Raw genomic sequence first — 12,363 nt, 5'->3', positions numbered from 1 at the left:
ATTATTTGCATCTTTGCACATCTGACTATGCAACTGAAAATTATAGCATGACATATGTAGTGCACATGCGCAAAATACAATACAATGAATGCTGTTTTAGTGTTTTTCCTATGACTTGGTTTTAGAAGTCTGTTACAATTTTAAATAAACTGAATGCTACTATGTTCTCTCTCCTGTTTTTCTTAAGAAAGCTTTATTGGACTGATGGAAATACCATTAATGTGGCAAATATGGATGGCAGCAACATCAAAATACTATTTCAGAATCAGAAAGATCCAGTTGGTAAATAAGTAATACAATTATTTTCATATATATCCTTAAAATAAAAACTACCTAACTAATATTAGTGTTCTTCATATACAAATGGTAAGGAAAAAGTTAGATAAGCCTCCTGTTTTTGTTACATTACTGAGAATGAAAAAGCAGAGAGTAGAAGATTGTAAGGCAACTGAAATGCCAAAAAAATGGCTGTTGGGGTATTCTTTGCTGAGAGAGGTATGTCACAAGGGGCTTTGTCATGGTTAATTTTATCTGGTTTGTACTCTTTGGTAGAGCATTATATTAATGAAATTTCAGTATGTGTAGTCTTTGAGGTTCTGTTTATTTAGAAATTGCATGTTAAGCAGCTATCCTGGATGGGGGGAGAGCTATAGAAACAGGTACAGAAGAAACAGCAATATCAGTTCAGTGTCCCAAAGTCCTAACCAGCTCTTAGCACAGCAAATTCTATTTTTTTTAAAGAAGAAGAGGAAGAGTTGGCTTTTATATGCCGACTTTCTCTACCACTTAAGGAGGAATCAAACCAGCTTACAATCACTTTCCCTTCCACAACAGACACCCTGTGAGGTAGGTGGGGCTGAGAGAGCCCTAAGAGCTGTGACTAGCCTAAGGTCACCCAGCTGGCTTAATGTGTAGGAGTGGGGAAACAAATCCAGTTCACCAGATTAACATCTGCCACTCATATGGAGGAATGGGGAATCAAACCCAGTTCCCCAGATCTCCACTCCAAACCACTGTTCTTAACCACTACACCACACTGGCCTAAAGTCCTAAACTATATTCAGGTGCATAGTCAGAAATTTTTAGAGTGAGGGGGTCATGAGTACACTGAGTAGGGGCTAGGGTTGTCAGATCCAGAGATATCATGGGGTAGGACCTGGTGATGTCACATTAAAAAGTTGTTAATAGTAGCACTTACACACATTACTAGGTGTGTGCCACATAGTTTTGGTGTGTAGTCACAGTTGTGTGCCTTTGAAAAGGTGAGATATTTACGAGAGTATAATAACAACAACAGCAACAAAACAACAACAATAATAATAATAGTAATAATAATAATGATGATGATAATAATGATAATAATGATAATGAGGACATTAACTAAGTGCTAAATGTAAAATGTAGTTGAGCTTTTAGTGCCAATTAGGGCTGTGCATTTCAATATACCCGAAGCAAAAATAAACCAGAAATTAGCCATTTAGGCAATATTTGGGTTTTGGTTCAACTGAATACCAAAACATTGGGAATCTGCCCGAAGCTGAATAGGCAATTTCCAAAAAGCTGAATACATATTTGACTTTTTGGGGTTTCAGCTATTCGGCTTTGCTCAGATGCACTGCTCTGTGCTTTTTTCCATTTTCCAATCTTTGACTGGTTTTGTAGGGGTTGTATAATCGGAGCTAGCTTGGTCAGACCAAACTAGTCTTGAAGGGTCACTTTAAAAGATGGGGCTCACCCAGTCCCATCTGGAGGATATACCCTCCAGCTAAAAAACACCAGCTTCTACAGCTGCTTTCCAGGCTTCTGAAGAAGACTCCTCATCCATGTGGATGAGCAATCTTCTTCACAAAAGCTGCCTTGGTCATGACTTCAGCTGCTCCAATATCACCCCCCTCCTCCATAAAAACCTACTCTCAAACTGAAGGTCGCCCTGAATAGTGGCTTCATTTTCCTGAACCTGACCATCCCTTGAAATCAGATTTTTTATTACTATAATAAAGGACAGTTCACAGGATGTCATTTGCCGTTGAAAGAAATGTTTTCTGTGCCTTATTTTTCTTGCATTTAAGCCATTTCCCTCAGTTTGGGAGATATTTTCATGGACATCATTCTGTGAGCCCCAAATACGAATAGAGCCCCCAGAGTTTGAGACATCAGCCTGCCCATTGACTCTTTCCACCAGTCCTCAGTAACGCTGAACTTCTGAACCTGAAAAAGATTGACAGCTCGGCTTGCAAATGCGTGGATGATGGGGGCAACCCCTTTGCAGGCCCAAAACTGGACTCGCTTTCCCAAACTTCCTCAAACTTTGATGTCCATCTAGGGCACTGGTTCCCAACCAGGGGTCTGTGGACCCCCAGGGGTCCGCGAGAACTAAATTAAGGTCCGCGGAACATAGTTATAAACCCATAATAAATTAATATTTTCAATTAAAAGTTCTCTATTATAAAAATATATATTCAAATATTATTGTAAGTTTAATGTTTAACTAACAGTTATGATTAAAGTTTATTTTCAAATTCTCTGAATTTTTATTTTGAACCTTGGGGTCCCTGCACCGAACAAAAAAGTCCTAGTGGTCCCTGGTCAAAAAAAGGTTGGGAACCACTGATCTAGGGAGAGTCCCTTGCAAATTTGGTGACTCTACCTCCAAAAATGCTCCCACAGGAGCTTTAGAAAAAAATCCCCATAGACTATAATTGATCCAATTTTTGTGGGGGTAAATACTCATTTACCGGTATGGGTATTAAACTTATTTCAGGTTTACCGAAAAAATTCATGCCCAATAAACCTGAACCCGAAATTTACCATTTTGTTTTGCACAGCCCTATTGCCAATTATTTTCTTTCATTTCTAATTCACATGTGCAGTAGTTTGCACAAGTAGGCATGTGTCGAAGTCTTTGATTAAGCCATATTTCTGCAATATGACATGCTATCAGCTGTTCAGGGAAAAGTGATTTGAAGAAGAAGATTTGCTGATAATCATACTAGGAGATGTTTTGATCTAATTAGTGTACCTACATAAGGTGGGATTCAAGACTGTGTTGGGATGGATGAGTGTGGGAGATACAGCAATCAATGCTAAAATTGGAGACTCCTCAATTTTAAATCCCAGGAAATCACTTTCTTTGGTCTAGAAATTATTCCCTAATATTAGGTGGATAGATATGTGTTTACTACATAGTGAGAGGAAGGCATTCTTCACATGTACTTTCTCGGCATTCAGGTAATTGGTTATTCTGGCCATAGATTATTTATATGTTCCTTCAGTAATAAAGTACTTTTTCTGTTATAAAAGTTACTGGAGTTTAAACCTACCTAACTATTATGCCTCTTCAGTCGTTTAGCTCTAACCCCAGTTAGGGAGGAGGCGGGGCATGAGTTTGACAGTGATTATTCATCAGTGAGTAAATGCCATTTTGCTACTTTTAGAAATCTTTCATTGGATCCCCCAATGTATACTTTTCTTCCCCCCCTTTAAAAATGGAGAAGTATATTTCATATAATAACTGAGAGTACTCAGTATATTTGTATTATATTTTATGAAGTATTCCAAGAGCCATTTGACAGTGGTATACAAGACACGTTCATGGCTTTAAATGGTTGCCACATTATTGCCTCACTAGCTTAAAGAGTGGCTATTATTAGGTTCTAGTCACATGGAGGTAATGTTTATGTGAACCAGAATAAAACAGAGGTACAGTAGCACTTTAAACAACAACAATACTTATTTCAGCATTAGCTTTTTTACATCTCTAGTCAGAGCTGACTAAGCATCTGAAGAAGTGAGAAAGCTCACTTCTTCAGATGCTTAGTCAGCTCTGACTAGAGATGTAAAATTTTCAGAAATTTTGAACTCACAAGAAAAAATGTTTCTCCCCCCCATGAAAAAATTAAATATTTGGTACTTACTGTCCTATCAAACATAAACTAATTTTACTTCTTTAGCAACAAAAATGCATAATTTATAACTTAATTAGCATACAAAATGGCTATATTTGATATACTATCGAGTTAAAAATTATAAATGCCTTGGTTTCTACAAGCAAAATTGCAAGTATAACCAACACTTAAAAGAAAACTGCAAGCTGATGCCCCCATGCTATGATAGTAGCTGTACCTTAATTTTTGCTGTCTGAAAAATAGGGGGGGGGGAGGAGTTAAACAGAAAACACAATCTTAGTGGTAAGTAACATAGAATATATTGTCGAAGGCTTTCACGGTCAGAGTTCATTGGTTCTTGTAGGTTATCCGGGCTGTGTAACCGGATACACAGCCCGGATAACCTACAAGAACCAATAGAATATATTATTTGGTCAGAAAAGGGATCACAGAGAAGATTGATAATAATATTTATTTATTTACATTAATTAAAGTCTACATGCTTAGCTTCTGAGATCAGAGGAGATCAGCCTGGTGCTATCCAGGTCAGGCGGCATCTTGCTCCTGATAAGAGCTGAGCTGTAGCATTCTGTACCAGCTGGAGTTTCTGAATTGATTTTGAGCGGTGACCAGTATACAGTGCTTACAGTAGTCTAGTCTGAATGTCATTGGAGCATGGATCCGGGTGGCCAGATCAGCCTTCTCAAGGTAAGGGGCCGTTTTTTGAGTTTGGAAGAAAGCCCTTTTTGTAAATGCATTAACTTGTTTCTCTGGCAATAATGTTGGATCCAGTTTAACTCCAAAGCTCTTAGCTGAGTCAGCAAAGGTCAGCTGAACCCCATGGAAAGTGGGGAACATAATGTCAATAATAAAGACCTCCACCATCACAAGCAGCATTACCTTTGCCTTTCCTGGGTTTAGTTTGTTCATTCTTAGCCATTTTACCACAGCAACCAGGCAGCAGTTTAGGACCTCTACCGCATTACCAGGAGATTTGGATAAGGATATATATAGCTGTGTATCATCTGTCAGACAACACCAAAACTACGAATTACCTTAGGGCTTTACATAAAGGTTGAAGAATATAGGGGATAGGACCCCAGAGGTTAGGTCCCACACTGATGATAACTGGTCGTGTGAGGAATGATGTGAACATCTGCACAGCTAGATATAGTTCCAGTTAAATAGTGTTGTTCTTCCTTCTGTGGCTACTGGTTAGAAAGAGCTCAGTTCTCATGCGCCCATTATGAAGATCAGGTATCCTTATAGGTATAGAAATCTTGTATTTTAAGCACTGTATATGTTTACAACTTGCCCATCTTATCTTTAAAAGCATATCACTCAACCCAAAACAGGAAATATTTCATTGGAGGTTTTTCTGTCAGAAAAGGTTTTTTTTTTAAAAAAAAAAGGCTCAGAAATTAACGGAACTACCCTCCACTCATTATTTGTTGTTGCTCTTTTCCATTGTATCACCCCCACCCCCACCCCCACCCCCCAGCCTTCAGATCTCTAGCTCTGACTCATGAAGGAATGTGTTGGAATAAATGTTGTTAGTCTTTAGGGAGTTACTGGACTTCTCTTTTATTTTGTTACAACAGACTTACACTACTGTCCCTCTGGAATTATGTGAACTAGATAGGGCTGTCGATTCGGTTCGGCCCGAACCGAAAAACAGCCGAATTTCCCCTGATTCGGCGGGTTTTAGTTTGGGACGAACCGAATTAAAAAATGGCGGGAAAACAGGGGAGTTGAATTCAGCGAGTTCGGGAGTTCACGAATAAATTCGGCAAATTTGGGGCGCAGCAGCATAACCGTCAGTAAGCAGCATTCTCCCCCGGGCAATCGGTGGCCAAGCTGGGTCTTCTTCTGGCCAATCAATCAGGATTGAGTACTGGAGGAATCAGCTGCTGCGGTGCCCCGCCAGGGAAAGAGAGAGAAATCCTCGTGGGGGGGTGCGTGTGCACATTTGCTCCTTTCCGGGCTGCAGGGGGCGCATTTTGGGGGGTAGAGACCCCAAACTTTCAGCGGAGCTTCAGACGAGCCTTCTTAAGAGACCCCCCCAAGTTTTGTAAACATTGGGTCAGGGGGTTTCGAGATATGGGCTCCACCCCTTTTCCCTCCCCCATCTCCATTTCTGTGGCTGCGGGGGGCACTTTTTTGGGGGTGCATCCCCCAAACTTTCAGCATAGCTTCAAACGAGCCTTCTTAAGAGACCCCCCAAAGTTTTGTAAAGATGGGTTCAGTGGGGGCAGAAATATGGGCTCCCCCTCTTTTCTCTTTCCATGGCTGCAGGGGGTGCTTTTTTGGGGGTGCAGCCCCCAAATGTTCAGCATAGCTTCAGACAAGCCTTCTTAAGAGACCCCCCAAGTTTTGTAAATATTGGGTCAGGGGATCCCGAGATATGGGCCCCACCCCTTTCTCCTCCCCCTTTTCCATTTCTGTGGCTGCAGGGGGCGCTTTTTTGGGGGTGCAGCCCCCAAACTTTCAGCATAGCTTCAGAAGAGCCTTCTTAAGAGACCCTCCAAGTTTTGTAAAGATGGGTTCAGTGGGGGCAGAAATATGGGCTCCCTCCTTTTCTCTTTCCGTGGCTGCAGGGGGCGCATTTTTGGGGGTGCAGCCCCCAAACATTCAGCATAGGTTCAGATGACCCTTCTTAAGAGACCCCCAAGTTTTGTAAACATTGGGTTATGGGGTCCCGAGATATGGGCATTCCCCTTTTCCCTATTGGGATGAATCGATCCTGTATGCATCTCCAGAGCGGCAAATCCAAGGCAAAACCTCCCGTGCTTAAATAGAATCATATTGGATTACCCAGTCCTCCCAGCCCCTCCTGATGGAACAGAAGACAGCCACAGTAAGACCCCTTTGGGGGCTTTAATCTATAATTTTTCTCCTGTGTGTGTGTGGGGGGGGGAAGCAGAGTCTGTGTGTGTGTTTGGGGAGGGAGCAGTTTCTGTGGGGGGGGGAAGCCAAAGGGGGCTTTTGCCTGTTCTGCCTGGGGTGTGTGTGCCCCCTCGAGTCTCTCTCTCCCTGGTTTGAGGGGGGGGGCTTCAGTTGTGTGTCCATCATAAGAGCGGTTAGGTCTATTTTGATGCTTGCTCAAAACTGGTTTTCAAATGGTGACTTAAAAAATGCATTTGCCTTGTCCCGACTTGAGTCCGATGCAAAAGGGGAAATTCCACCCCCTCCTGCTCATTATGCATAGCTAGCTGCCTCTGTCCCTTTCCATGGTTTTCAAACTCCCAGGTGTCAGGTGTTGCTTTGCATGGTTACAAATGTGTTGCTTTGCATGGTTGTGTTGCTTTGCAGTTGTGTTGCTTAGCAAACTTCTTTGTACCTGCCCCGCCCTTGCTCCCTGCAGCTCAGCTGTTTGTCGGGGCTGGGAGCTTTGTGTGTGGGCGGCAAGCTCTGCTCAGAGATGCACATTAAGGGAGGGACCCCTTTCGGGGTCCATATCACAGCCCCCCCTGACCCAATCTTTACAAAACTTGGGGGGTCTTGCAAGAAGGGTCCTTTGAAGCTCCATTGAAAGTTTGGGACCTCTACCCCCCAAAATGCCCCCCCGGAGCCATGGAAAGGCACGGTTGTGTTTTTAATGGCTTTATTCGGCCGAATTTTTTTCCCGAACTTTGAATTCACGCCAAATTGCACGGACCCGAAGCGAGGGAGTTCGGACTTCGGCATATCCCGAATCCAGACAGGCCGAATCCGAACTATACCGAATTTTTATTTCAACAGCCCTAGAACTAGAGCCAGCATATGGGTGTTAGATATGTGTGACAACTATGATATCATTGCTGGAACTTGCTCTGAAAAGTGCCAAAACCACTGCATAAATCAAGGATGTTAACATACAACCACATGTGGGCAACTGTTCCCATCCAGTTTGGGCAGACTCAGTGCTCAGGAACGCCCCCTTATATTTTGTTATAGAGATATGCCACCATTTGGCGTATCTCCCATGCAACCCTATGAGGGTTGGCACCGGGCGGAGGCAATGCCGCTTAGGAGGCAACGCCGCTTAGGAAGCAATGCCGGTGCAGGCATTCCTTTCAGGAATGTGCTGTAAGCATGTGGACAGGAATGAGCCTATGGTCATTGTGTATTTGGATTTCCAAAAGGCTTTTGATAAAGTCCCCCACCAAAGACTGCTAAGCAGTAGTCATGGGATAAGAGGACAAGTCCTCTGATGGATTGAGAGCTGGCTGAAAAATAGGAAGCAGAGAGTAGGAATCAATGGTCAGTTCTCCCAATGGAAGGATGTGAGCAGTGAGGTCCCTCAGGGATCTGTTCTGGGACCGGTGCTTTTCAACCTGTTCATCAATGAGCTGAAGTTGGGGGTGAACAGTGAGGTGGCCAAGTTTGCAGATGACACCAAATTATTTACAGTGATTAAAACAAAATTGGACTGTGAAGAGCTCCAAAAGGATCTCAACAAACTGGAAGAATGGGCATTAAAATGGCAAATGAGATTCAATGTGAGCAAGTGTTAAGTGATGCATATTGGGGCAAAAAATCCCAACTTCACATATACAATGATGGGATCTGTGCTGGCAGTGACAGACCAAGAAAGGGATCTTGGGGTGGTAATGGATAGCGTAATGAAGATGTTAACCCAGTGTGCAGCTGCTGTGAAAAAGGCAAATTCAGTGCTGGCCATAATTAGACAAGGAATAGAGAATAAAACTGCTGCTATCATACTGCCCTTGTACAAATCTATGGTGAGTCCACACTTGGAATACTGTGTATACTTCTGGTAGCCACACCTAAAAAAGGATATTGCAGAGCTTGTGAAGGTGCAGAAAAGAGCAACTGAAAAGATCAAGGGACTAGAGCAACTGCCCTATGAGGAGCGGTTAAAACGTTTAGGGCTGTTTAGCTTGGAAAGAAAGGGAGTTAAGGGGAGACATGATAAGAGGTCTATAAAATTATGCATAGTAAGAAGAGAGTGGACAGGGAGAAGCCTTTCTCTCTCTCATAATATTGGAACATGGGGTCATCTGCTGAAGCTGGAGGGTGAGAGATTCAAAACAGATAAAAGGAAGTATTTCTTCTCACAACACATAGTTAAATTGTGGAACTCTCAGCCGCAGGATGTGGTGATGGCTGCCAACATGGAAGGCTTTAAGAGTGGACACATTCATGGAGGATTGGGTTATAGATGGCTACTAGTCATAATGAATACTAGTCATGATGCATACCTATCTAAGTTATGATCCCAGTGATACTCATGAGCTGTACCGAATTGATTGTTTGAGGCTCCAATAATTTGTGAACTGGTTTGCATTCTGTGCCATTTAAAGAACTCCATTAATCATAGCTATTGAACGCCCCCCCCCCAAAAAAAACTAGAAAAATAATTCTGTTATGCATTTTTGGTCATTGTATAAATAAAGGTAGAACTAACAATGTGGTGATTTATGAGTGGGTCCAATAATTTCCCCCATAAAAGTGAATAATTACACTGCCTTTTTGTCATGGCCTGTTCCTTCCTTAGATCAGATAGCTTTCTCCTTCGAAAATTAAATAACTGAGTTTTTTAAATCTCTTATCAGTTATTGTAGTAGAATACTGTTGTGTTAGGCAAGCTTGAAATTATAGAGCTGGTTCCTACAGATGGACAAAAAAAGTAAATTCATAAAAAAAATATTTGCTGCAGTTCCCTGAGCTACTTGCAGAACCACTAATAAGGCCCTCAAAATTGGAAATGTTATTTGATTGCCACATGGGGATAAAGTCAGCAGGAATAGGCAAGGATTGGCTCCCCCTTCTTCTTGCATAAGATACAGCACTTGGTTTAATGGTCTTTTCCCTGGCCTGGCTGAAAAGGTACATCTCTACTCATAATGAAAATGTTGAAGCTCTTACTGCATATTAAGTCCCAGTTGTAATTTCAGATTCAGCACTGATGATTATAGGAATGAAATTAATATTCCCAACTGGATATGTTTCTTTTGTTTATATTTAAAAGATATGTATAGCAAGCAGATAAAATCATATTGCTCAATTTATTGTGCATGTTGGAAGTAATTTGTTTTAGTTACGTAACTTTTTGTTTTGTTTTTATGAGTGCCAGTCCCAATGTTAATGATTAAAAGGGGGGGACAAGAATATGTACAGAGGTACAGTGATATCCAGAGAATAGAAGAGTTTCACAGCTATGTATCAGAATAGAATGTTCTCATTGAAATGTTCGCATTGAAATGTCTCCATTTGAGGGAACACCCCCTTAATAAGGAGAAAACCTGAAAATATAAGAATATTCACTTATCATATTTGTAATGTTTTATGCACTTCCCAAATCATTCCTCCATGAATATTTTTTCATGACATTCAACAATCTCTCTCTGACGTGAAGTTCAGAATTAGATATACAGATGTACACATCTAATGAAGTGTCCTCTTATTGGATTAACTGATTTTTTAAAAATATATCAGATCTGACTTGATGGGTAGGGAATAAAAAGCTTTTTAATAGCACTAATAAATATATATAATCCAGAACTGAATAGAAATATTATTATTATTATTATTATTATTATTATTATTATTATTATTATTATTATTATTATTATTATTAATGTGAGCTCTTGGACAATTTTCCAGTGTTCATTAGATGGGTGTTTTGATAGTGAGTGTTCAGTAATTGACTACTTTATGCTGTGTCTTGTTGATTTTTTAAAACCCATATGCACAACAAACTTAAAATACAAGTGCGTCATAATCTTGTCAGAACACCCGTCTTTCATTTTATGAGTTTGTACTCCTGCTGAGTGAATAATTGCAGTCTTCAGGCAGTTTTGGCTGAATGGATGTTGCTTCTTTTGAATAAAAATCAGCATTCCAAGTAAGTCTACTATTAAATATTCCCAATTTAGATTTATTACTCAGTTTTAGATGTTATTAAGAACAAAATGCTTAGATTCATTAGTTCTTTAAAATCTACTTTCCTGATGTGGTTTTTTCTTAAAATATCTACTCAAAAATAGATATGTATTTTCATGCATAGTTAGCCATCTGTTTTGTATGTGAATGCTTAGAAATTAAACTAAGACTAGCTTTCCAAGTAGATAGAAGTTCCAGATTAAGTTTTTTTTCCCATCTCTCTAGCCTTTTATCTCCTGCCTATGAGGTGGCTAATTCATATTTTACAGCCCATTCCTGAAGGGGGTGTGTGGATCCACAGTGGCTGGGAGTGGCACAGCCACATTGCCTCCTCAGAGGCTTCCTGACCACCATGGAGGGAGAAAAGTGTTTAAAAAATAAAATAAAGAAAAAAGGGGGGCATGCCCCATAGCAAATAGCGAGGCTGTGCCACCAAAAAAGGTGGTGCAGCCCTGCCACCGCTCAAGGGGGTGTTCCCAGAGTGAAAGGGCTGTGGAAGCTGCCTAAAGGCAGCTCCACCCACGGGAACGCACCCCCCTCTCTGGCACTTACTTTCCCTTCTGGGAAAGCCCTGCTGGCGTGGCTGCATTGGCGGCAGGGGCCAGCGGCGCATGGACACTGGTGTGTTTGCCCCGTGCCAACATAGGTGCCACCTTATTTCATGATAAGGTGGCACCTACACTGGTGTGGGGTCACATCGGCTCCTGAGGAGCTTTGCCCCCACATCAGGAATGGGCTCTTAATGTGGTAACCAAGAGATCAGAAGAACTATTCCTGAGGCTCCAGGGCCTGCTCATAATTAATGAAAAGGACCTTCCTAAAGAAGGGTTACCAACTCTTGCATGGGAACTTGCTGGAGATTTGGAGGTAGATCTTGTGGAGAGTGAAGTTTGGGAATAGGATGGAGCTTATTGGGATGTGATGCCATTGAGTCTACCCTACCAAGCTGCTATTACCTCCAGGGGTACTGATCTCTGTTATCTGGTGATCATTTGTAATTTCTGGGGAACTTTACAGGCTCCACCTTGTGGTTGGTAACCCTAGTAGAGGGGAACAGTGAACTTTGAAATGAGTCAACAAAAGAGTCCTTGAATGGATGGGAAAGGCCTAAACATGGCCTGAAACAGAAAGTGACTTCAAAATTATTCTGTATGTCCCTTAAATCACCATCAAAGGGGTAGATGAAGAGGTAGGCAAAGTAAGAGAAGAGTCCCATTATTACTCATCCCCCTCTTTCTCAGTAGTTGTTAGTTTTTTTGTTTGACTATTTGTTTTTTCGTTTTGTAATCCCTTATTGCTTTTACAAGTAAACCTAATGTGTTCTGTTTCTGAACTCCTTATAACTTGCTTTGTGCTTATCAAGATATAACACCTAACTTGTTCCATACTTACCAAGGTATAAAGAGAACTTTTGTTTGAATCTGAAGTACTGTAATGTGAGATTTTCATGGCTTCCCATGCAGCCAATTTATTTGTAGTAGGTGCCCAATTATTAATTTTATAAGAGTATTTTAAAGGCTAAAAACAGTGTCTAGGTCTAGATAACTAGATAAACATGTTTCTGATCCTTCATCAGATGACTGCAGTTAAA

General features: G+C 41.2%; 1 protein-coding gene across 1 annotated transcript in view; it reads left to right on the top strand.

The window, feature by feature from the left end:
• The window catches only part of LRP1B (LDL receptor related protein 1B), a 566,614-nt gene that overhangs the window by 330,054 nt on the left and 224,197 nt on the right, over nucleotides 1-12,363 (top strand). Inside the window, exon 30 of the mRNA XM_056861170.1 lies at nucleotides 188-282. Coding sequence (XP_056717148.1) covers nucleotides 188-282 — 95 coding nt within the window. The remainder of the gene's footprint in view (nucleotides 1-187; nucleotides 283-12,363) is intronic.

The sequence above is a fragment of the Euleptes europaea genome, chromosome 15 (genome assembly GCF_029931775.1).
Source record: "Euleptes europaea isolate rEulEur1 chromosome 15, rEulEur1.hap1, whole genome shotgun sequence".
Lineage (NCBI taxonomy): Eukaryota > Metazoa > Chordata > Lepidosauria > Squamata > Sphaerodactylidae > Euleptes > Euleptes europaea.
This window is presented reverse-complemented; position numbering and strand designations above follow the sequence as displayed.